At 38.8% G+C, this 21,907-nt stretch overlaps 2 protein-coding genes across 8 annotated transcripts in view; one reads left to right on the forward strand and one right to left on the reverse strand.

Annotated features, from left to right (window-relative positions):
* Positions 1–20,802, reverse strand: part of atm (ATM serine/threonine kinase) — a 128,666-nt gene extending 107,864 nt beyond the window's left edge. For 6 of the 7 annotated variants that reach the window (XR_007957130.1, XM_052025950.1, XM_052025954.1 and 3 more), the window contains exons 1-9: positions 20,636–20,802; positions 13,328–13,436; positions 12,819–12,931; positions 11,792–11,937; positions 6,891–7,055; positions 4,365–4,530; positions 3,110–3,348; positions 857–1,047; positions 487–656 (exon numbers count right to left, since the gene is read on the reverse strand). Coding sequence is in view for 6 of the 7 variants with exons in the window: in XM_052025950.1 (XP_051881910.1) it covers positions 487–656; positions 857–1,047; positions 3,110–3,348; positions 4,365–4,530; positions 6,891–7,055; positions 11,792–11,937; positions 12,819–12,931; positions 13,328–13,399 (1,262 nt within the window). In the remaining variant the exon portion in view is untranslated. The remainder of the gene's footprint in view (positions 1–486; positions 657–856; positions 1,048–3,109; positions 3,349–4,364; positions 4,531–6,890; positions 7,056–11,791; positions 11,938–12,818; positions 12,932–13,327; positions 13,437–20,635) is intronic. The other variant, XM_052025951.1, reaches the window with a different exon arrangement.
* A 67-nt stretch (positions 20,803–20,869) lies between these two features.
* Positions 20,870–21,907, forward strand: part of npat (nuclear protein, ataxia-telangiectasia locus) — a 37,782-nt gene continuing 36,744 nt past the window's right edge. Inside the window, exon 1 of the mRNA XM_052025814.1 lies at positions 20,870–21,092. Within this exon, the coding sequence (XP_051881774.1) occupies positions 21,056–21,092 (37 nt within the window). The 5' untranslated portion in view covers positions 20,870–21,055. The remainder of the gene's footprint in view (positions 21,093–21,907) is intronic.

Below are 21,907 nucleotides of genomic sequence, written 5' to 3' on the forward strand. Positions count from 1 at the left end.
GCTGTTCCTTTGTTGACATTATAGATATTTCCTAGGAAAATATTAAACAATTAAAATAAAAGGCAAGGAGAAAATGTGAAAATGGAAAATGTTTTGTTAGAATTGAAAGGCAAACAAAAAATATAAAGAGCTACAGACTTTGCATGTACAACAGTACTACTACAGAGATGGACAGTATTTCTATGTTTTCATGGATTAGAATATAACAAAAATCTTTAACTCTAAGAAGTAAGCACACTGAATAAAATATTTCCAATCTAATTTAGACTTCTTTGTTCAAATTAACATTACATAACCATAAGGAAGTTTTAAATAAACTAGAATAGTGATGTGGTATGATCTACTAATGTGGGTGAGACAGTCCGTAGATGTGGGAGAAAAATGGGGGAAAAAAGTGAAGTCTGATGCAGAGTTCGAGTGTCACCCAGCATGGAAATTAATAATAAATTAATATTTATCAATTTCTAGTTTTATTAATAAACGTACCATGGTATCATATCAAAATCATTCTCTGATTTTTGCAAACCATCTCGTATAACTTCCCATCCCAACTCAATACGTCTTCGTTTGCTCGGTGTCCCCTGATGGGAGGAGCTTTGCGGAGTATCTATATTTGTTACTGATGACACAATTACTCTTGAGTCATGACCAAACAACTGAAAGCAAATCAAAGACAGGAAACAGGCAAACATGTTATTTATTTCCTTCAATGTATTCTTAAATATTTTGGTTATGATGTGTTACAAATATATGGTCTACATATTACAAGAACTCTTTTGAAGCCTTTATCAAATCAATGACTCATTTCTTAACAAAAAATTACTTACTAAAAGAAATGTCACGGATTCACACTAACCAGATTTTTATTTTCCTGTACCTGATGACAGATGTCAGCAGCTAGATTGACAAGGTTCTCCTTGACAGCGACATGACGCACTCCTGCTGAGTACTTTCCTCTGCTTCCTATGTGGCTCACTTCACTGACAATTGCTTCGTAGAGACTATAAAGCAGGTTCTGCCAATTCAACCAGTCAGCTGCAAAAGCACCTATTGCACACAAATGTAAGACATATGTTTCAATACACTTGTGAGATAACCATAAAAAATCTTCTTTAAGTGTCAAAGTTGAAAACAAACACATGCAGCTGCATTATGAACAGTGTAACAATTTTATGATTCTGCTTCAGCTTAGGTCACTGAATTTTTGCAAATAAGGGTTCAAATTTAGTGAGTGAAAGGAAGGAAAGATTAAGTATGAACTTAGCTTAATTAAATGCTTATTAAGGTCCTACCCAAATTGCAGCATTGTGCAATTGCAGTTTCAATAGTTTCGGGTCTCTACTGCAATAGGCTAGATAATCCAACCTGATCCCGGAGCCAATGGCTCCACCTTGGTTGCTCTTGGAGTTTCTGACCTCACTCTCGACAGCTTTTGGGGATCTCTGGCCTCCATTCCATCTGCTTCGTCCAGCCTCATCTGCTTCTATAGCAGGCCCCATTAACCAAACCAATCCCATTCTTGGACTGGAGCAGCAAACTGAAGTGCACCAAAAAATGTGCATTAAAACAACACTCCTCCCACATGATTTAATGAAGTGACATAATTTTTTGTTAACAACTATAAAAATGATGTAGTTTAAGCATTTTTAATAAAAAAAGAAAATGATTGAAAGATACAGCTGGTCATGTAGCAATATCTAGGTCCAAGACCTTTTGTCAGAATTGTTCTAAGGTTCATGGATCTGAAATGTTAACTCTGTTTCTCTTTTCTCAGATGCTGCTTGACCTTTTGACTGTTTATTGCATTTTCTGCTTTTGTTTCAGATTTCCAGTGTCTTCTGTTTTCCTTATTTTTTTTAGTTTAAGCTTTTCTTCTTCCAACATTCAAATATGCTTACTGGCTTTTGAAAATTATAGCAAGTAATAAAAGTAAATGTTACCTTTCTGCAATTTTGTCTGCCTTGTCCATGAATCAGCAATATTTTTGAAGTTTAATCTGTAATTTATGCAAGGCAATGGTAATTGATGTAGAGGCTAGATGTGCATGGAGACCAAGTGCAACCTAGAGTCATACGGCACAGAAACAAGCCCTTTGGCCCATCACATTCATACCAACCTTTTTGCCCCTCTACACTCATCCAGCTTGCTCATATTAAAACTATATCCATCTCTGCCTTACCTGTTTAAGTGTCTGTCTAAATGCCTCTTAAATATAGTAACTGTATTTGATTCCACCACCTTCTTTGAGTTACCAATATCAACCACTCTCTGTGTAAAAATAATTACCCCTTAGATCCCTTTAAAGCTCCCTCTTCTCACCTTAAACCCATGACCTCATGTTTTTGAATGCCTACCATGGGAAAAAAGATTTTGACTTTCTATCTTATCTTTGCCTCTCTTCATATATATACTTCTATCAAGTGTGAAATCTGACATTAGTGCAGAAAAATGCTTTTTTACAGTGGTCTTTGAATGTTATGGAGGGCATATTTCGCCAGCATAGAGATGATGCATCTGATAACAGATTAACAGTTTTGTAAACAAATGATGCAAGGGAAGGAATACCAATGCTAGATCCTGAGCAATAAAGGCCTCCATGCGTAATGTGTCTCTCTCTGTAACTGGAGAATCGAGGCTTTTGTATTGTAACAGTGTATTATTTTGGGCACTGGAAGATGAATTGGCATAGACTATACGTTCATTATACAAATGTTTAAAATATTTCATAAGGATGTCTCAATTGCTGAAAACCTGGAATAGTTTCAGGACATTGAGCACCAATTTGTACTAACACAGTTCTCCAGAAATCAGTCAGACATATTAATTATACATATGCATTTCTACATTCTTTGACAGACACATATTAAGTTGTTCTCAGCTGGTGATATCAAAATGCATTTATCTGTACCTTGCAGGGGACAGCTTATGGAAATGTAATCAACTATGTCTGCACTGTTAGTGACATTAAAAAATTTTAAATCACTAATTTAAAAGATAACAACACATTCATCTACACTATTTGTGATGTGTGCAATTCCAGTAGAAAATAAATGTGCAAACCATAAGATTACAAATGGTAATTGGAAACTTCCACCCAACTATGCTGTACCTTTCTCCAGTGTTTTTGTCCCCTTTGGATGATGGGCTTGGAGCTGTAATCGAAAAAATTCAATGATTTCTTCCTTTAAGGAATCTTGGAGACGCTTCTGAGTCCAAATGCATAGCAGTGTTGGGAAGATGTCCTCCCCAAGTTTACATACACGAATGCGACAATTCATTATACACGTGTTGAGGAAGATATTGAGAGCTGATATGATATGCTCAATGACTGCAAAGACTTGTTCCTGTCTGTATTATAGAAACATGAATTAAAACAATCTGTAAAACGTGATAGCAATTTTTGTTAAAGCTACTTTCACCTACGTACAGTATATTAAAATAATTTACACTGAAGGCAGTTATTTGGTCGTCTGAAACCACAATACATCAGCCCTGGGAAAGTGAAGTTGAACAATACTTCAACAATAACTTGTTACAAAAAGCTAAATACCTGAAAGAGAATTGAATAGTCAAAATAATTTGATTAAATAACTTCAATCTGAATATCTTTGGGAACGTCAAGGAAAAGATTTACTTGTATTTCATCTCCCCGTTTATGAAGATTAAGTTACACCAACAATGTTGCTAGCTTTGCACTAGCCAGTACACATCTTTAACTTAAGTTGGAATGTATATCAAGCAAGAAGTACGTATTCAGCTCCATCATATTGTTGGGCAAAATATCATCCAAACCAATAGACTGACCCCTTCAAATAAAACCCATAATGAAATTATTAAAATATAGAAGAGACAACTGAATACAAATTTAATCATGTTATTTTGATTGATGTACTTTTTGAATTATTTTGCCATCTTTAAAGCTTTATTATGAATAAAGCTATATAAGGAACGTATTGAGAAAAAATATTTCCAGCAGCATTTAAAATGAATCATGGGAGCCCACTGACTAACACTGTGGTAGTCTCTGTACAGATTTATAAATGGAAACAGGTTCTTCAGCCCAGCCTATCCAGGTCAATCAAAGTGCCTACCTGAGTAGTCCCATTTGCCTGCATTTGGCCCACATCCCTCTAAACTTTTCTAAGAGTGGGCACCCGGATTTAAACCAGGGACCTCTTGATCTGCAGTCAAATATTCCAGCTACACCCATTACCAAATAGAAGCTCTTGTTTGACATACTGTACATTTAACAGTGAATGTGCTAATCACAGCATCACCTGTGGAATTAATAGATAAAATTAAACTGATGCTGAAAGAGTTATCAATAAGTGTAAAAAAAATTATACATAAAGCAAGCATAGTACCTTGCATTCTGCATTGCCTTTGCAAAGAATTCAAACAGTTTGGTGGTCAGGCCCTCTGACTGGAAACAACAGCCTTTCACAAGGGAATGAATTATTCTGGCTACAAGCACCCGGTTAGTATCTCTTGAGGGCCTTAGGTACATCTTGAAGTACAAGGTCAGTAAGTCTAGAAACAAAGACAAAAACTGATCATTTAACTCTTTAAGCCTGCAGAGTACCAAGCTTTGGTTCCAAACACAAATTATTGAGAGCTCTGTCTTGGAAAAAAATAATGTGATGAGAAAGGCTCAAACACAAATTTAAGGCTCTAGAATATGTTGCTTGGTCTAGATGCTCTGTGGTAGAATTGACTCCCCTGAACTCATGATTTTAAGTTAACATTAAAAAAAAATTGCTTTTTAAAAATATTTTTATAGGAAAAGTTTTGATCTGTGCAAATCACATGCACAATAAACAATAGAGTTTGTGATCATGAATAAACATTTCACAAGTTGGTAATTCAATGCAACAAATCACCTCAGTATTTCATGTCTAAAACTCGAATGTAATGACCACCAAAATAAACAAATCACTGCACTATTATTATAAAAAAAGGAATTCAGTGTCATACTGTATTAGATACTGGTCTTTCACTTGAGCCCTGGATTGAAATCCAATCCTGACTAAAAAAAAACTAGGTCTGAATAAGTTTGAAACTACTGGACTGATAATAAAAACCCTTCTGGCTCAACAATGCTGTTCAGGGAAAGAAATCTTTTACACTTTCATGCCTGCCTTTTGGCTGCACAGCAATGTGATTGATTCATAACTGTCCTCTCAAATGGCCTAGAAAATTATACATTTGAATCAAAATTGCTATATCAAAGACAGTAACATCAAAACCAGATAACCACCAACCTATGCACCCATCTTCAATCAGAATTGCCAAATGGATAATCCATCTTGGCTTCTTCCTGAATTTGCCTCATCACAGAAAGTGTTCTTTAGCTATTTTGATTCACTCCACTTCAAAAAATGATCTAAAAGCATTGGATATCAAGATTGGAGCCCAAGATTGGATCAGCCATGATTGTACTGAATGGAGAGGGCTTTAGGGGACAATAGGCCTAAACCTGCACCTGTTTTGTTATGCAGGAAAGAATAAGGACATCACAGATATAGTATTAAAGATTTTTGCTCCAGAACGAGCCACACATCTCTCCAAGTTGTTCCAGCATATAGTTACTAGCCAACAATGTGGAAAATTGTCCAGATATAACTTTCCACAAAGAAGCGGATCAAGTCCAATCTGGCTAACTGCCTCCAAGTCAGTGCACTCTCGGTCATTAAGAAAGTGATTGAAGGAGCCGCTGTAGCAGCCAAGTAGCAATTACTCATCAATAACCTGCTCACCACTGACCTCGTCAAAATCACTCAACCCAAGACATTATTACATGAACCAGAGAGCTAAGTTCCACAGGTGAGGTGAGAATGAGTACTCTTGACATAAAGGCAATATTTGACAGTGTGTGGCATCAAGGAACTATGATAAAAGTGAAGTCAATGGGCATCAGGGGGAAAACACTCTAGTAGGTGGAGTCATCCGTAGCACAAGGAAGACAGCTGTGGTTATTGGTGGTCAATCATCTAAGCTATTCACCATAGCTATTTGGAAAAGCCACATTAAAAACATAGCCACAAGAGCAGCCTTAAGGCTAGACATCCTATGGCAAATGACACACTTCTCAACTTCCCAAAGCCTTTCTATCACCCACCAGCACAACAGGAGTGTGACAGAATACTTTCTTTTTGCCTGGATGAGTGAAGCTCCAACAACACTGAAGTTACTCAACCCCATCTAGGAGAAAGTTGTATGCTTGAATTACATCCATCTACCATCCTAAACATTCACTCCCTGCAACTCATATGCACAAAAGTTACAAAGTTCCACTTATACAAAACGTACTGCAGTTGGTCACCTAGACTACTGCAACAAAACCTCCTTAATCTGAGAAGTCTTATCATCAAAAAGGTCAAGGGCAGCTGGCACATGGCAACACCACCACCTGCAGGTTTCCTCCAAGTCACACACTTCTCTGACATAATGCTGTTACTTCATTCTAATCCTTACTCAAAAGCACCATGGGAATGCCTTCACTAGAGACTGTAAAGGTCACCCCTAGCTTGTCAAGGGCAATTAGGGACACCACATCTGGTAAATGAATCAAGGATGGAAATATTCTCGTTTGTGATGTGAGTGTAGATCCAGACACTAATGTACAAAATTAACATTATTTGGAAATCCCATTCAGAAACCACTGGAAAACACAGAAGGAAGTGGGAAAAATAGATTATAGATCTCCAATAAATGACAGGGAAGAGAAGCAAGCCTCACCTAATTTCATGAATATTTGGAAATGCAACACCAGCCCCAACTTTTGATAAAATAATCATCACTGTCCAATGTAGTTTTATGAATTATTATGTTAAATTAGCAAAGCACATTTACAGCAATCACAGAAAAATATTCTTAATTAGAAACAATACCTGACCATTGTTGCTGGGTTATTTCACACCAGTATTTCCGAATTGAAAGAACATCCTTCAGCAAAATACTATTGTAGTCTGCCCCATAGGCAGCACAACTGAATTTATTCTGCAGAATATCCATGATGTGCTTCAATAGTTCTTGACATTTCAAATGAGGTCCTCCTAAACAAAAGTGATTAATGAAACAGCATAAAACATTTCAAGTACTGCCATCTGAGCAATCCCTTGCAGACATTATAACGGGACAGATGAAGCTATAATTCTCTTCCAAACAAAGGTACTTTTCATTGTATTACTTGACTGCATTGAAGTACACAGAAAGATTTTACAAAATGAAAACCAGACATGACTGGTCATTGGATTCAAAAGCTGTGCCCTCTTCCACCTGGATCATCAGTGTCTGGTCAGGAACAGAAGTAGATGGCAAACAAAGATACTTAAATATATTCCCTAACAGGGAATTTTTTTTTATTGTGATGTTGAGAATTAGATTAGGGGATGTGATGCTGCCCAGTGAAGGTTTGTTTCTTCATACTCATATTTCAAACCCACTCTTCCAATTGGGTTCTTTAGGCAATCTATATAGCATGTCGCCTTTTACACCAAACTGACACAAGAAATCATAAATAGAGCATTTTAGATTGTAGTTTTGAGACATAAGGATGCTGCAGTTGAAGTTTAGTTTCTGTTTCAAACATTTCCTGAATACTCAAAGAAGTCCTTGGGCTTAGGGCTGGTGAACAAGATGAACAATGGCGTAGAATGGTGTGATCAATTTTGTTAAGATTTAAGAGAGAGAATGCACCAATCTTAACATATGTTAATTTCAGCTTTTTAAGGCAAGGACAGAAGCCTGGCTAGAGATCAAGGAAAATATGAAGAAAAGGTTTGTTTATGCAGTGTGCTTGGAAGCTGGAATACACTGTCTGCACACATGATGGAGGCAGGTTCCACTGTGGCCTTCAAATGGCCTCCATCTGTGCTGCCACCATTCTATGATTCCATGAAAATGCAGATATGAGAGGGTGGGAAGAATTTGGGAGATGTAAACACATTCAAGGACCTATGAAAATTTGGAAGATAACAACTAATGCATCCATATCTTCACAGTCACTTCTTTCAAAACCTTAGGATGCCTCATCACATCCTGGGAACTGATAGGCTTTCAGTCCCATTAATTTCTCCAATATTTTTAAAAAATCTAATGCTGATTTCTTTCAGCTTCTCATTCACTCTAGGCCTGCTGTTCTCCACTATTTCTGGCAGTTTTTGTGTTATCTTCTGTGAAAACAGGCAAAATATTTGTCTACCTTTCTGTCATTTCTTTTTTCTTCAATACAATTTATCCTGTCTCTGTAAGGGGACCCATATTGACTTTTATATAGTTAAGAAAAAATGAAAACGAGTATAAGTTTTTACTGTTCCTTTTTATGTTTTGCACTAGATTCTCATCTTCCACATTCCTCTCCTTAATCAACTTATTGGTTCTCCTTTGCTGATTTCTGAAATTTCCCTAATGCTCAGGCTTACTGCTCTTAATGGCAACATAAACATTTTCTCTGATGCACTGCATTGTGGAGACCACAGTAGCCATGGCCAGCTTCTTAAAATAATCCACTTCCAGTCACCGTGCTTTAACTCAATACCCCCTGAACTCTTTCTACACCACCTTTCTCCCATGATCCCTGAACTTCACATCCCATCCTTTCCCTGATATCCCCACTTCCTAAACCCTTTCTTGCACATCAGAGAAAATACTGCACTCTGAGATGTCTGTTCACATGCCCTCAGTCTGGAGAAGGCATGGCAAAGGAGGGCTTGGCTGTGACTGCCAACCCAATCAATGTGGTGATGTCATATCCAAATCTTATTGACCCATAGTGTTAAATGACTAAAAATAAAAATTAACAAAATCTATTGTTTCTTTTGCATAAGCCTTGTTGATCCTTCCAAGTCTAATATTGACCTCAGCTGTTGAATAATGGTGGTGGGTCACTATATATATGGCTTAATATGAAAGAAAAATATTCTTGTAGGAACATATCTATGCTCATAAATGGGATTCAATGGGAAAAGTGGGTTCATGTAACAGAAAATCACAATAAGCTTGGTTTTCTAGGAATGCAACCCCTCTATAATGCGGAAGTCATCTGTATGTGTTGTTATATGACAGCCTTTGCTCATTTAATGTCATATATTTCAAATGTAGTTTCCTTCTACCATAGATCTACCACAGATAACTCAAGTCTCATCCCTTTGCAGTTTCCTTTGTCAGGATTTTAGTTCATTGGTTTTACAATGAAGTAAATTACTTTCAACCCGTAAGCACATTTCCATGATATTATGATCCCTTTTTCCTAGAGGCACCTTAACTACCAGGATTTTTAGTTAACCCCCTCTCTCTGCATAATGCTAGATCTAAAATAGTTTGTTCCCTCAGTTGTTCAATCATCTAATCTACAAAACTATCTCTTATAAACTACACTAATTCATCCTCCACACTGGTTTGCACAATCTACGAAGTCCCCATTATTATTGTATTACTCTTATTACACACTCTAAATATGACAACTATTTGGGGGCCTATAGATAAATCACACATCTGTGTTCAGCAATTTGCTGTTTATTAGCTCCATTCAAATTGATTCTTGATTTTCAGAGCTAAGATCCATCCTCTCTACTGACTTAAGAGCTATCATCTTCCTTTCCATGTTGCCTATCTCTTCTATAAGTTAACTATTCTGGAATATTTAATTCCCAATCATGGACACTTTGGAATTACACCTCCCTAATGGCTATTGGTCTGTAGTCATTTATTTTTATTTGTTGCATTATATCATGTGACATGTGTGACATGTATTCAGATAAAGTGTCTTCAATTTTGTCTTTTTACCATTTATCCCTTCCGAATTGCAGGTATTCCCTTACGTTTTTATGCTATGTTCATTTCTGGCAGTTTCTGATCATTTAACTACCTTATCTTTTCTCAACTTTCTAAATCTCCCCTCTGTAACTGGATCCTTGACTTTCTAACAAACAGACCGCAATCAGTGAGGATAGGCAGCAATACCTCTGGCACGATTATTCTCAACACTGGTACCCCACACTGGCTGTGCCCTCAGCCCTCTACTCTACTCCCTATACATTCATGACTGTGTGGCCAGATTCTGCTCTAATTCCATCTACAAATTCGCAGGTGATACCACCGTTGTAGGCCGCATCTCAAACAGCGATGAGTCAGAGTACGGGAAGGAGATAGAGAACTTAGTGGAATGGTGTCATGTCAACAACCTTGCCCTCAATATCAACAAAACAAAAGGTCATTCACTTCAGGATGGTGTACATGCACCTGTCTACATCAATGGTGCTGAAGTCGAGAGGGTTGAGAGCTTCAAGTTCCTGGGAGTGAACATCACCTACAGCCTGTCCTGGTAAAATCACATAGAAGCCACGGCCAAGAAAGCTCATCAGTGCCTCTACTTCCTCTGGAGGCTAAAGAAATTTGGTTTGACTGTCACCAACTTTTACAGATGCACCATAGAAAGCATCCTATCTGGATGTATCAGGGCTTGGTATAGCAACTGCTATGCACAGGACCGCAAGAAACTGCAGAGAGTTGTGGACACAGCCCAGCGCATCATGGACACCAGCCTCCCCTCCTTGGACTCTGTCTTTACCTCTCGCTGTCTTGGTGAAGCAGCCAACATAATCAAAGACCCCACCCACCCGGGACATTCTCTCTTCTTCCATCGGGTAGAAGATACAGGAGCCTGAGGGCACGTACCACCAGACTTAAGGACAGCTTCTACCCCACTGTGATAAGACTATTGAACAGTTCCCTTATACAATGAGATGAACTATGACCTTATGATCTACTTTGTTGTGACCTCGCACCTTATTGCTCTGCACTTTCACCACAGCTGTGACACTGTACTGTTATTGTTTTTACATGTAGTACACCAATGCACTCTCTACTGATTCAATGTAACTGCACTGTGTAATGAATTGACCTGTACGATCAGTTTGTAAGACAAGCTTTTCACTGTACCTCGGTACAAGTGACAATAATAAACCAATACCTCACCAGAATCTTCTCTTATCCACAGCACTAGTTATTTGATTCATTAGGACACCGGTCCCAGCCCAATTCAAGTAAAGCTTGTCCAGCTCCCTTTTTCCTTAGAATTAATGCCAGTGCCTCATGAAAAGAAACCTACTTCTCCCACAACAAACTTTGAGTTACACATTCTATTCTCTCACAATGCAGCAATACTTGTTAAAAATGTGCTTGTGCAAATGCAGGAAAACAATCGAAATGATCCCTGCTTTGATCACCATTGCATTCAACACTCTGAATCTTGGCTCAAGCATAATTAAGATATGCTGGCTTTGAAATTTTAGCAATACACATCAAGGAATCAGACAACAACATGGAAGAGAGAGGAATGGATATCAAAAATACTGTTTATTTGCAGTTAAACCTGCAAAAATAAATCCAGTGTTTTTTTTTGTTTTCATAGGCATGATCATACTCCAAATCCAAAATGAACTCTTGCTTGAATGTAGATGAGACCTGGTCATTTCAGGTAACTATAGATTGAATATTTCTAAACATAGCACACAAAACCAAAGATTGAGAGCTGCTAAGAGGCAGATAAATTTTATTTAAAAATTATTTCAGGGACAATCCTGTCCTCCAGCCTGGTTAGAGAACTAAATTGGTATTTTATATTTCTTTTTTGAATAAGAGCCAATATACAGCCGGCAGAAGTTGAGAAATATGTAAATAAATACATTTTGTGCAATATTTAATAGTATGATTAAATTATGCAATTCAAATTTTTCATCATAAAACAAAAAGTTGATATGAAAAATATTTTAAATGTTTAGATGCTCACTTTTATTTGCCCATCGGATAAAATATTTCATGATATTGCTTATTTCTTGCATTTTCTTTTGTCGATTGGCTTGGGTTGTTGCTGACACTTTGGGATTGGCTGCCTGGAGACATTCTGTCTCTTTTTGGATGTACTTTTGCAGAAACCTAGTAAATAAGTATTCATTGGAAGTGAGTAAAAAGACAATGGTGGAACATAATTACTTTAAGTTTTATTAAACAAGGCTCCAACCTAATATGTGCAATAACAACTTTTTCATTGACCTGACCCTAAAATCATTGAGAGAAAAGGGTGAAGGGGGAAACAAAAGACAGAAACCTAACTGAATTGGCCATGCAAACAAGCTTGGTACAAGAGCTAGTCAGAGGTTGGATATCCTAAAGTGAGTAACTTATCACCTCACTCCCAACATCGAGATGTCACAAATCATGACTCTGATGCAACACAATTCACTGACCTGGATGAGCAACCTCCACAGCACTCAGGATGTTCAACACCATTTAGGATAAAGGTTAATTGGTACCTGAGCCACCACTTTAAAATTGAAATCCACCTTGTTGAGTAGCAGCCACAATGGGAACACACTACTTTCAGCTTCCACTCCAAGTCACATATCATCCTGGCTATTGCCATTCCTTCATTGCCACTGAGTAGAAATACTGAATTCCCTACCCAATTGCAATGGACTGCTCATCACCATCTTCTTGAGGGTAATTAGGGATGGGCTATAAATTCCTGGCCTTGCAAGCAACTAACAAATGCATCCACGGTTCAAAAACAGTGCGATATTAAACACAATAATGAAAATGGTCAGGTTCTTTAATATTTCAAAAATAATTGACAATATGACAAATCTTCCTCTTTCCTCAATATATGGATATTATAGTCTCTTATACATACATGAGAGGCCACAAATAAACGTAGATTATAGAGAGCCTTAAAATACTCACTGAATATTAGCAAAAGGTTAGAAGTATTTGGATAGGAAGTCAGATCACTTCTTATATGGAACATTTAGCAAGCTTACCTGAAAACTGTATCCCAGTTCAATTGTTTTGAATGTCTTGATTCAGAATTTCGATCCAACTGCTCTCTAGCTTCTGGCATCCGAATAAGGCGTTTAAATTTATCTATTTCTTTCTTTAAAAAAATACAAGAATTAATTTCATAATTAGCCCATTTTAGAGATTGTACAAACTATTAGAAGCGAATTAAAGGTTCGAAAAAGTGTAAAATCAAGAAATATGGGCTCTCTGGGCATGTTAATCAGTGTCAGGGAGAAAAATTGTTCCTCTTATGTTCTTTTCCTGCAGGGGTTAAGATAAGCAGAAGAAACCGATACTAAGAACCAGAAAAACAACAACAAATGAAAGTGAGAGGTGTTAATATGGGCAGAAAAAAATAGCATGGATATATGCAAAAAGCAACAAGAAAAACATTCAAAAACTGGCAATTCACTGTCAAAACATTTCTATTTTTAGCACTTGATACTGGCCACAGCACTGTCCTAAAAATTTATGAGGTACACGTTATTACCTTTCTCTCGGTAGCTTTGTCATTGTCAAATTGACGACAGCAGAGGAGCAGATCCTGAAGTGCAAAGCTCATGGCTCCTTTGAAAGTAAATTGAATGACACCTATAAAACTGAATAACAACATGTATATCAGCAAAAAACCATCACTCTACAAGAAGACTCATATATAGGAACAGGAAGTGCACTTCTATAAACAGTGCAGAAACTGACAATTCAATTGAAAAACAGAAATACTAGAAGAATTCAGCGAGTCAAGCAGCACCTGTGGAAAGAGAAATCATGTTCTGGGGAAGGTCTCTGACTGGCAGAGTTCTTGCAGCATTTATTTTTTTTAAATTTCATATCCCGGCATCTGCAGTTTAATGTGTTTTCCTAAAAATTCAATGCATCTCACCATGACACAGATGTGGTTTTCATTCTCAGGCAATGCTACTATGGAAATATTCTTTTACTCCCACAGATAGGGGATGCAAGTTAGGTGCATGGCATATTGGTGCATACATGTTGAATGTGTCTGACTTTAAAAAAAAGGTTTACATAAATGCAATAAAAATAGAAAATGATGAGAAGGCCAAGCAGAATTTTTTTATCAGAACCCCACAGATCATTGATCAGAAAGTTTAATTCTTTATCCCCATGAGTTCTGAACACTTTCAGGATTTTTTTTTCTAATATACAGCATCTACAGTTAATCAAATGCATTGTTTTAATTTTTTTCTCATATTGTTCCACACTCCAAAATTAAACATGTACACCATATTGTGAATGAGTTGAAGACCTGTTACTTTCACAGAATACAGCATAAAACATATTTCAGGCATATACTCTGTGGTCTGCTTTGTTTAAAGTCACTGTCCTATTTAGAAATCTGATATGATTTGATAACATTCATTGTGTCCAAGCTGGTACCCTGAATATCAAACATGCCATCAGTGAAGTGGTTTAGATCCAAAATATATCAGTTTCGAAAAAAAAACAAAATAGCAAAGGGAAAAATCAGAATAGCAAAATGGAAGGAAGTCCCAAAAATACTGAAGAACTTTGTTCCTTTAGAACAATCCCTTCCTGGCAGTAACCTCGAATGGCATATATCCTAAACAAGAGCTAGGTGACAATATCGCCATGCTAAAAATGAGGAACAATTCCTCTTGGATATTAATCTGATTAGTTTAGGAACCACTTGACCATTGCCTAGTGCAGCGACATCCTCCACAAATTCCTCCACTCTTGAGGAATTGATGAAAGGCAATACGAGATTCTGGCTATAGTATTAGAGAGCAAGCTTTGAAGCAGCACTGTTAAAAAGGCACTGTTTTTATTTGAAATGTCTCAGAATCCTATGTGAAATGATAATGTGATGCACATCAAGTTGTACCATCAGAGTGCAAATTTTTCACAAACACTATGACACAAAAATTCCAACTTTTTCTACTTCCTACTTATTCCTCAAGCAACTTTATTCACAATATTCAACCTCTAATCACAACCACTCATAGCACTTTCTGTTCAAATGTATAAAACCACATTATTATCCACATTTTCTATTGCAAAAGATGTTCAAGATAATCGTTCTGTGCTTAAATTAAAATCGTAACAGTTCCATCTTGAATGTGCTGGTATCATGAATGAAATGAGAAAAAATGGTTTATTTTCACTACTCATGAACTCAAAATTATTTTAGCTTTAACTGTAGGACATCAACTTAGTTTAGAAACTTCATTTTATGAACCTTAAAGGAAATGAGCTGTATAAGTTGACACAATGAAATCAATTGAATAGAACTGCCAGAAGCATTTCAGGTAAATATTTAAGAATCACATGTTAATTATACATCATGCAAAATAGTCAGTGTCAAAAACAGAGTTCTTTTTACAGTCAATTATCCTTATCATTACTCCATAAAATTAAGCATGCTTAGAATATAGATAAAAGGCTTTTAAGGGAACAGTAATTAAAACATGATTACATTTTAATTGAAAATTTGAAGTGATTTAGTTCAATCTGAAACTAGGATGTTAAATCTAAATAAAGCAAACTGAAGTCACAAGGCATGAATTGGCTATGGCAGATTAGGAAATTACATTAAAAGATATGAGAGCAAACAAGCAATGGCCAACATTTAAAAAACACACATCGTTTACAAGTTATAGAGCTTGTACAGCTTCGACAGCTCCACCTTCAATATTAGAATTCCAAACAAACTCATCACCAAACTTTGAGGCCTGGGACTCAACACCTCCCTTTGCAACTGGATCCTTGACTTCCTGACCAACAGACCACAATCAGTAAGGACAGGCAGCAAAACCTCTGCCACAATTATTCTCAAAACTGGTGCCCCACAAGGCTGAGTCCTCAGCCCCCTACTCTATTCCCTATACATTCACAACTGTGTGGCCAGATTCTGCTCTAACTCCATCTACAAGTTTACAGATGATACCACCGTAGTTGGCCGTATCTCAAATAACAATGAGTCGGAGTACAGGAAAGAGATAGAGAGCTCAGTAACATGGTGTCATGATAACAACCTTTCCCTCAATGTCAGCAAAACAGAAGAGCTGGTCACTGACTTCAGGAAGGAGAGCGGTGCACATGCTCCTGTCTACATCAATGGTGGTGAGGGTTGAAAGCTTCAAGTTCCTGGGAGTGAACATCGCCAATAGACTCTCCTGGTCCAATCACATAGACACCATGGCCAAGAAAGCTCACCAGCGCCTCTACTTCCTCAGGAGGCTAAAGAAATTTGGCACATCCCTCTTGACACTCACCAATTTTTATTGATGCACCATAGAAAGCATCCTATCTGGATGCATCATGGCTTGGTATGGCAACTGCTCTGACCGCGACCAAAAGAACCTGCAGAGTTGTGGACACAGCTCAGCACATCATGGAAACCAGCCTCCCCTCCATGGACTCTGTCTATACTTCTCACTGCCTCAGTAAAGCAGCCAGCATGATCAAAGGCCCCACCCACCCTGGACATTCTCTCTTCTGCCCTCTTCCATTGGGCAGAAGATATAAAAGCCTGAAAGCACGTACCACCAGGCTCAAGGACAGCTTCTATCCTCCCGTCATAAGACTATTGAATGGTACCCTAATACAATAAAATGGATTCTTGACCTCACAATCTACCTCATTATGACCTTGCACTTTATTGTCTACCTGCATTGCACTTTCTCTGTAGCTGTGACACTTTATTCTGCATTCTGTATTGTTTTACCTTGTACTATCTCAATGCACTGTGTAATGAATTGATCTGTATGAATGGTATACAAGACAAGTTTTTCCACTGTATCTCAGTACAAGTAACAATAATAAACAGATTCTAACAGAGATATCATCAATGCAAAAAAAACCAGAAAAATTGGTTCAGCTGTGAGCCCCTGATAGACTGAGACAGGAGAGTCTAGAAAAATTAAACAAATAGTTTGTGTCTGTCTTCAAAGACAGAGAAAACCCCTTGGAAATAGTGAAGAACAAAAGGCCTAGTGTGAGAGAGGAATTCAAAGAAATTAGAATATCAAAAAATTAGCAATGTTAAGCAATCAATCCACTGGACCCAATGAGCTGTCCGAAGCTTTTGAAGGAGGTTTCTATGAATATGGTGGATGTACAGCTCACCATCCTCCAAGATTCCATAATTTCTAGAATATGAACACTATATTTGAGAAAGAAGAGAATAAGTATAGGGGAGACTGCAGACCAATAAGCCTGGCACCAGTAGCACAAACACAGATATCTTTTATTAAGGAAGCAGTAACAGGGCATTTAGAAAGTAAACACAGCATTGGGCAGACGCAACTTTGATTTTTGAAAGGGAAATAATGTTCGGCAAACTTGTTAAGAGAGTTTCTTGAGGTCATATCTAGCAAAATTGATAAGAACAAAGCAGTTGTGGTCAATTGGTCTTTCAGAAGGCCTTCTATGGGTGCCACACAAGGAATTATTAAACAAAATTCATTTGTAGAATTGTGGTGTGGATTGGTGATTCGGTAATGAGTCATTTTTGGGTTGAAAGGCTGTGACAAGTGTCAGTAACACAGTGATAAGTTCTGGGGCTCCAGCTATTCAGTCTGTATCTTTAATTTAGTTGACGGGATTAAGTGCGAGGGATCTAAGCGGTTGTTCGTACAAAGCTGAATGGCAAGATAGGCAGTGAGAAGGATACAGAGTAGCTTGAGGAAAATATGGATAGGATAAGTGATTGGGCAAGGACATGGCAGATGGAATATAATGTGGAAAATATGAGATCATCCACTTTGGTGGGAAAAAACGCAGAGTATTTTTTAAATGGCAAGAGACTGAAAGGTATTATTCAGAGGGATATGGATATCTAAAGAGTGTATTGCCCAGATGCTGGCTGAATGTACACATCCTAACCAATCTAAATAGAAAGCAAGCCACTGCAAAGACAGTACCCAACATTCTTTAACCAACTTCTAATAAAGAAAGAACAGGCTTTTGGTAAAAATGCTTTTCGATATATAAAGAATGTGATTTGATGGGATCACAGTAACAATCCTCCTCCCCACTTTCCAATTCTCCTTTTTTTCCTCTGCTTCCTCTTGCTCAGTACAACACTGCCCCCTCCATTCTTTTAACCATTCCGTTTCCAAGGAAGTGAGAGCTCATTTTCTTCTTGTTCAGACAGAATAACAGTAAGATAATAAAACATACCAAAAAGAATATGTAAACATTTATTTCTACATTTTTCTTTCATCTTCTCACACTTCATCCCATTGCCCCTTATGCTATCTCCTCTTCCCATTACCCTTCCTCCCATTGCCTTTCTTCTCACCCACATTCACTTTTTTTCTCCATTTCACTTCCCTAACCTCTTTTTCCTTTTCTTCCCTCTCTCTTCTATATTTCCCCCCCTGAGAATAGACTTGAATATGTGAGGGTTTAATCATACAATGGGGAAAAAAGGAAGAAATGCCATAGAAAGCCTAAGGGAAAGTGAGTTACCACAGATAAAGAACTGTACGTAAAGGTGGAGATAATATTTTGAGGCAAAATCACTGGACTATTAAAATTATTCTTTCCTCACATTTCAGTTTTGGGTCAAGGGCTAAATAGAGCAAGTAGAATATGGAGCATAGGTTTTTAGATAAAATGAATCATTGTAGCACTGGAGGCATTGTCATATTTGTGGAGCATTTCTGTCGGTCCCAGTACCTGCTAATTCCTCTTTATCCTGCAAGCAATTTCCTCTCCTAACCCCAGCCATGCCAGTTTCCACCACGATTACAGGCAGTTTTGCAATGTTTTTATTTGCACCCCTTGTATATCCTTTATCCATCATATTAATCCTGCTACAGTTGGAATTTTTGGACATTTAGAGACCTGCAAATTGAGCAATAGAGTAGTCAAATCAAAAGTAGAAAATGTAAGAACTCAGGTCAGACAGCATCTCTGAAGAGAGGAACTGGCAACATTTCAGATCAATGGCCCTCAATCAGAGCTGGAAAAGTAAGAAAACGAATAGATTTTTGCATAAAGTGGGAGGGATGGAGAGAACATATGTGATAGGGTGCAGGCCACAGTCATCATGGTAACGATTACTTTAAATATCAACAGTTTGAGATAGAAATGAAACGAAAAGACAGATTGAAATTGAAATCCCTATTGACGCCTGTGGAAGATGAGGGGATGTTCCTTGAGTTGATGTCGGGTTACACTAAACTGTGATGGTAAGGTCAGAATGGGAGTGGGACAGAAGTTTAAAATGACAGGCCTCTGGAAGTTCACGATCACCCTCACAGGCCAAATAGAGGTGCTCTGCACAGCAGCTATCCAATTGGCCTTCGGCTTTCCAAGGTAGAGGAATCCACATTGTGATTACAAAATGTCATATGTTAAATTGGAGTAAGAGCAAGTGAAATCTTGCTTCCTTCTGAAGGATAGTTTGGATAAAAGCAGCTTAAAAAACATTTCCAATAGCTGCACAGGAAAGTGCCTTGAGAAGGGAGGGGAAGAAGTGGAGGTTACTATATTAGAAAGAGAGAACAAGGGAAACATGCTTATTCTGTCTGGGAGGAAATGGTGCAAGAGCAGAAATATGGGAAATAAGGTCACACGGTTGAGAACCCAGCAATAATGGACACCTTAAGTTTCAGTTGCCTGTCACTTTAATTCATCTTTATTCAGAATGTAAGAGTGATCCTGAGCTTCTAATTGCCTGTAACTTTGATTCTCCATTCCATTCCCACTCTGACCTTGGATTTAGGCTTCCTACACTTCCAAAGATGCCCAAAACAAGCTCAAGGAACAGGATATCATCTTCCACTTGGGCACATTACAGCCCTTGGGATTTAATATTGAATTCAATAGTTTCACATATTGAAGTCAATAGTTTCACCCCCATTTTTTTTTGCGTATTTTCTCTTTGTCTAGTTCATTTATTTAAAGTAATGGTTACGTCTGCAACTTTTGTCTTTTCTCTTTCACATGCGTTAAATAAGAAACTTAAAATACTATTGCTTTCTCACTTTTGTAATTCTGGATTACCGACCAGAAAGCTAATTATTTCTCTCCCCATGGATGCTGCCTGACCTCCTGCATTCTTCCAGCATTTTCTAGTTTTACTTTGGATTTTCAGCAGCTGCAGTTTTTGGTCCAATGAAGTACTCAAGTCTAGGCGGTGACAACAATCCTATAAATTGTTTTAGGACACTTCACTATGGTACAGACGCAACGTAAACACAAGGTTTGTAATTGCTGTTTGCTGCTTTCCCCGAAGTTACTAACTCCTCCGGGAAGTGGCGGGAAACGTCGGTCTGTGCGCGGCCACGTTTCGCGTGCACCACATTTTCCGCGACCCAATGAACGAGCGGCTCAAACCTCCACACCAACGACGACCTTTCTCCGACCTGAAACACGAGCTCTGCTTCTCTATCCACGGATGCTGCCTGGCCTGCTGAACGTTTCCAGCATTTCCTATTTTTTAATCATTTCGGATTTCCAGCATCTGCAGTTTTTTTTATTTTGATTTTCAAACTGCAAATCATCCAGCGGCGGCAGATCAGAAAGCGGGAACGCGCTCTGCGTCTGCTGGTGTTGACCCATCCCATCAGCGCCATCGCCATCTAACAACCCAATGAGGTCTCGCTCTGCGCTACAAGCGCACCAGCGACCACCCCGCAACTAGGCCCGGATCCGACCAAACATGCGCGCTGGGCCCCCGGTTGCCGCGGACTACGAGCCGCAGCGTCCCGGCCACCGGCTGCCAGGCGGTGTAAATGGAAGAGGACGCGCAATCACAGCCCCAACACAACCTTTATTAAACACGTGCTACCGCCATTAAACGCACCTTCGTAATCTGACTTGCTACCGACGTTTTTGTTTTGTCGTTGGTCGCTAGTCTGTAAACAGGGGGAATGTCCCCCAACCAACGACCAAACACAACGACGACTCTCCCCCCGCTTGGAGCAGGTCTCAGCATCTGGAAACGGAGCTCTTCAGCCAGCAGCACGCATGCGCCGGACCCGCACCGCCCTGTGGGATCTGTAGTCTCTTCCATCCGCAATACCGAACTGCAATTCCCGTGAGCCACTCTGAGCACCTTTCGTCCTCCCAGTTCCGCCGGACGTACAGTCGGGATTAACGCGGCGTTGTTTTTACGCGCCATTTTCGGCTGGCCGACTCGGCTTGATGGAGAGTCCACTTCCGAGGTGGCGTTGATGTGAAGCCCGGCCACTCCTCCTTGGGTCTCCTTCATCGGCCCGGGATAATGCTGCTGCCGTCCGACGTAGCGCGGCTGGTCTTGGGTAAGTGAGCGGGCGCCCGAGCTGGTCCACAGCGCGAATTCAGCCCTGTCGGCCGATGCCTGGCTCTCCCAAGGGTTGGACCCGGTCGGGCGGCCGCACGCAGTTTTTGCTCCTCTTCCTCTAGTCCTCTCGGTATTGACAGTCTCCTGACATTGTGAGACTATTTCCCATGGCCTTGGGACGCGAGTTCGATGACTCTTGGAGACATAAGAAAGATGGCCAGACGCTGGAAATCTGGGGGAACGCGCAAAAAATGTCGGAGGAGCTCAGCAGGTCAGGCAGCACCTATGGAGGAAAATAAACAGTCGACGTTTCGGGCCGAGACCCTTCAACGGGACTCAGCTGATGAAAATGATTCTTGTTTTGTTGCACAGAGGCCTTTTAGATCAACTACATTCGTTATATCTACAATTTAATTTTAAGAGTTTGAGTGTCTAAATCGTCACTTTTCTTTGTAGGATAGCATTTAGAATAGTGTTTTAATTCAGTATTCGGTAGGATAATTAATCAAAATCTCGGCTCACGCGATGGATCAGATGTTTAAACCCATTAATGAACCGGACTGGACAGATGTCAACATCGCTCTGGAATGCTGTGCTAAGTCACAAAATTGTGCACCTTGAATTTAAGTTTTCCTCGTCGATAATCACTCAGGAGCAGAATTCGTCTGATGACCAATTCATGGTTGGTCTAGAAAATTAGTTGGTCATCAGATTACTGACAAATGGGAAGAAAGTACATGAGTGGTGCTCCTGATTAGTATTATGGCCTTGCCTTTATAATGATTGTGGTATGGAAAACCATAATAACAGAGT

This window comes from Pristis pectinata, chromosome 11, assembly GCF_009764475.1.
Source record: "Pristis pectinata isolate sPriPec2 chromosome 11, sPriPec2.1.pri, whole genome shotgun sequence".
NCBI classification, from domain to species: Eukaryota; Metazoa; Chordata; class Chondrichthyes; order Rhinopristiformes; family Pristidae; genus Pristis; species Pristis pectinata.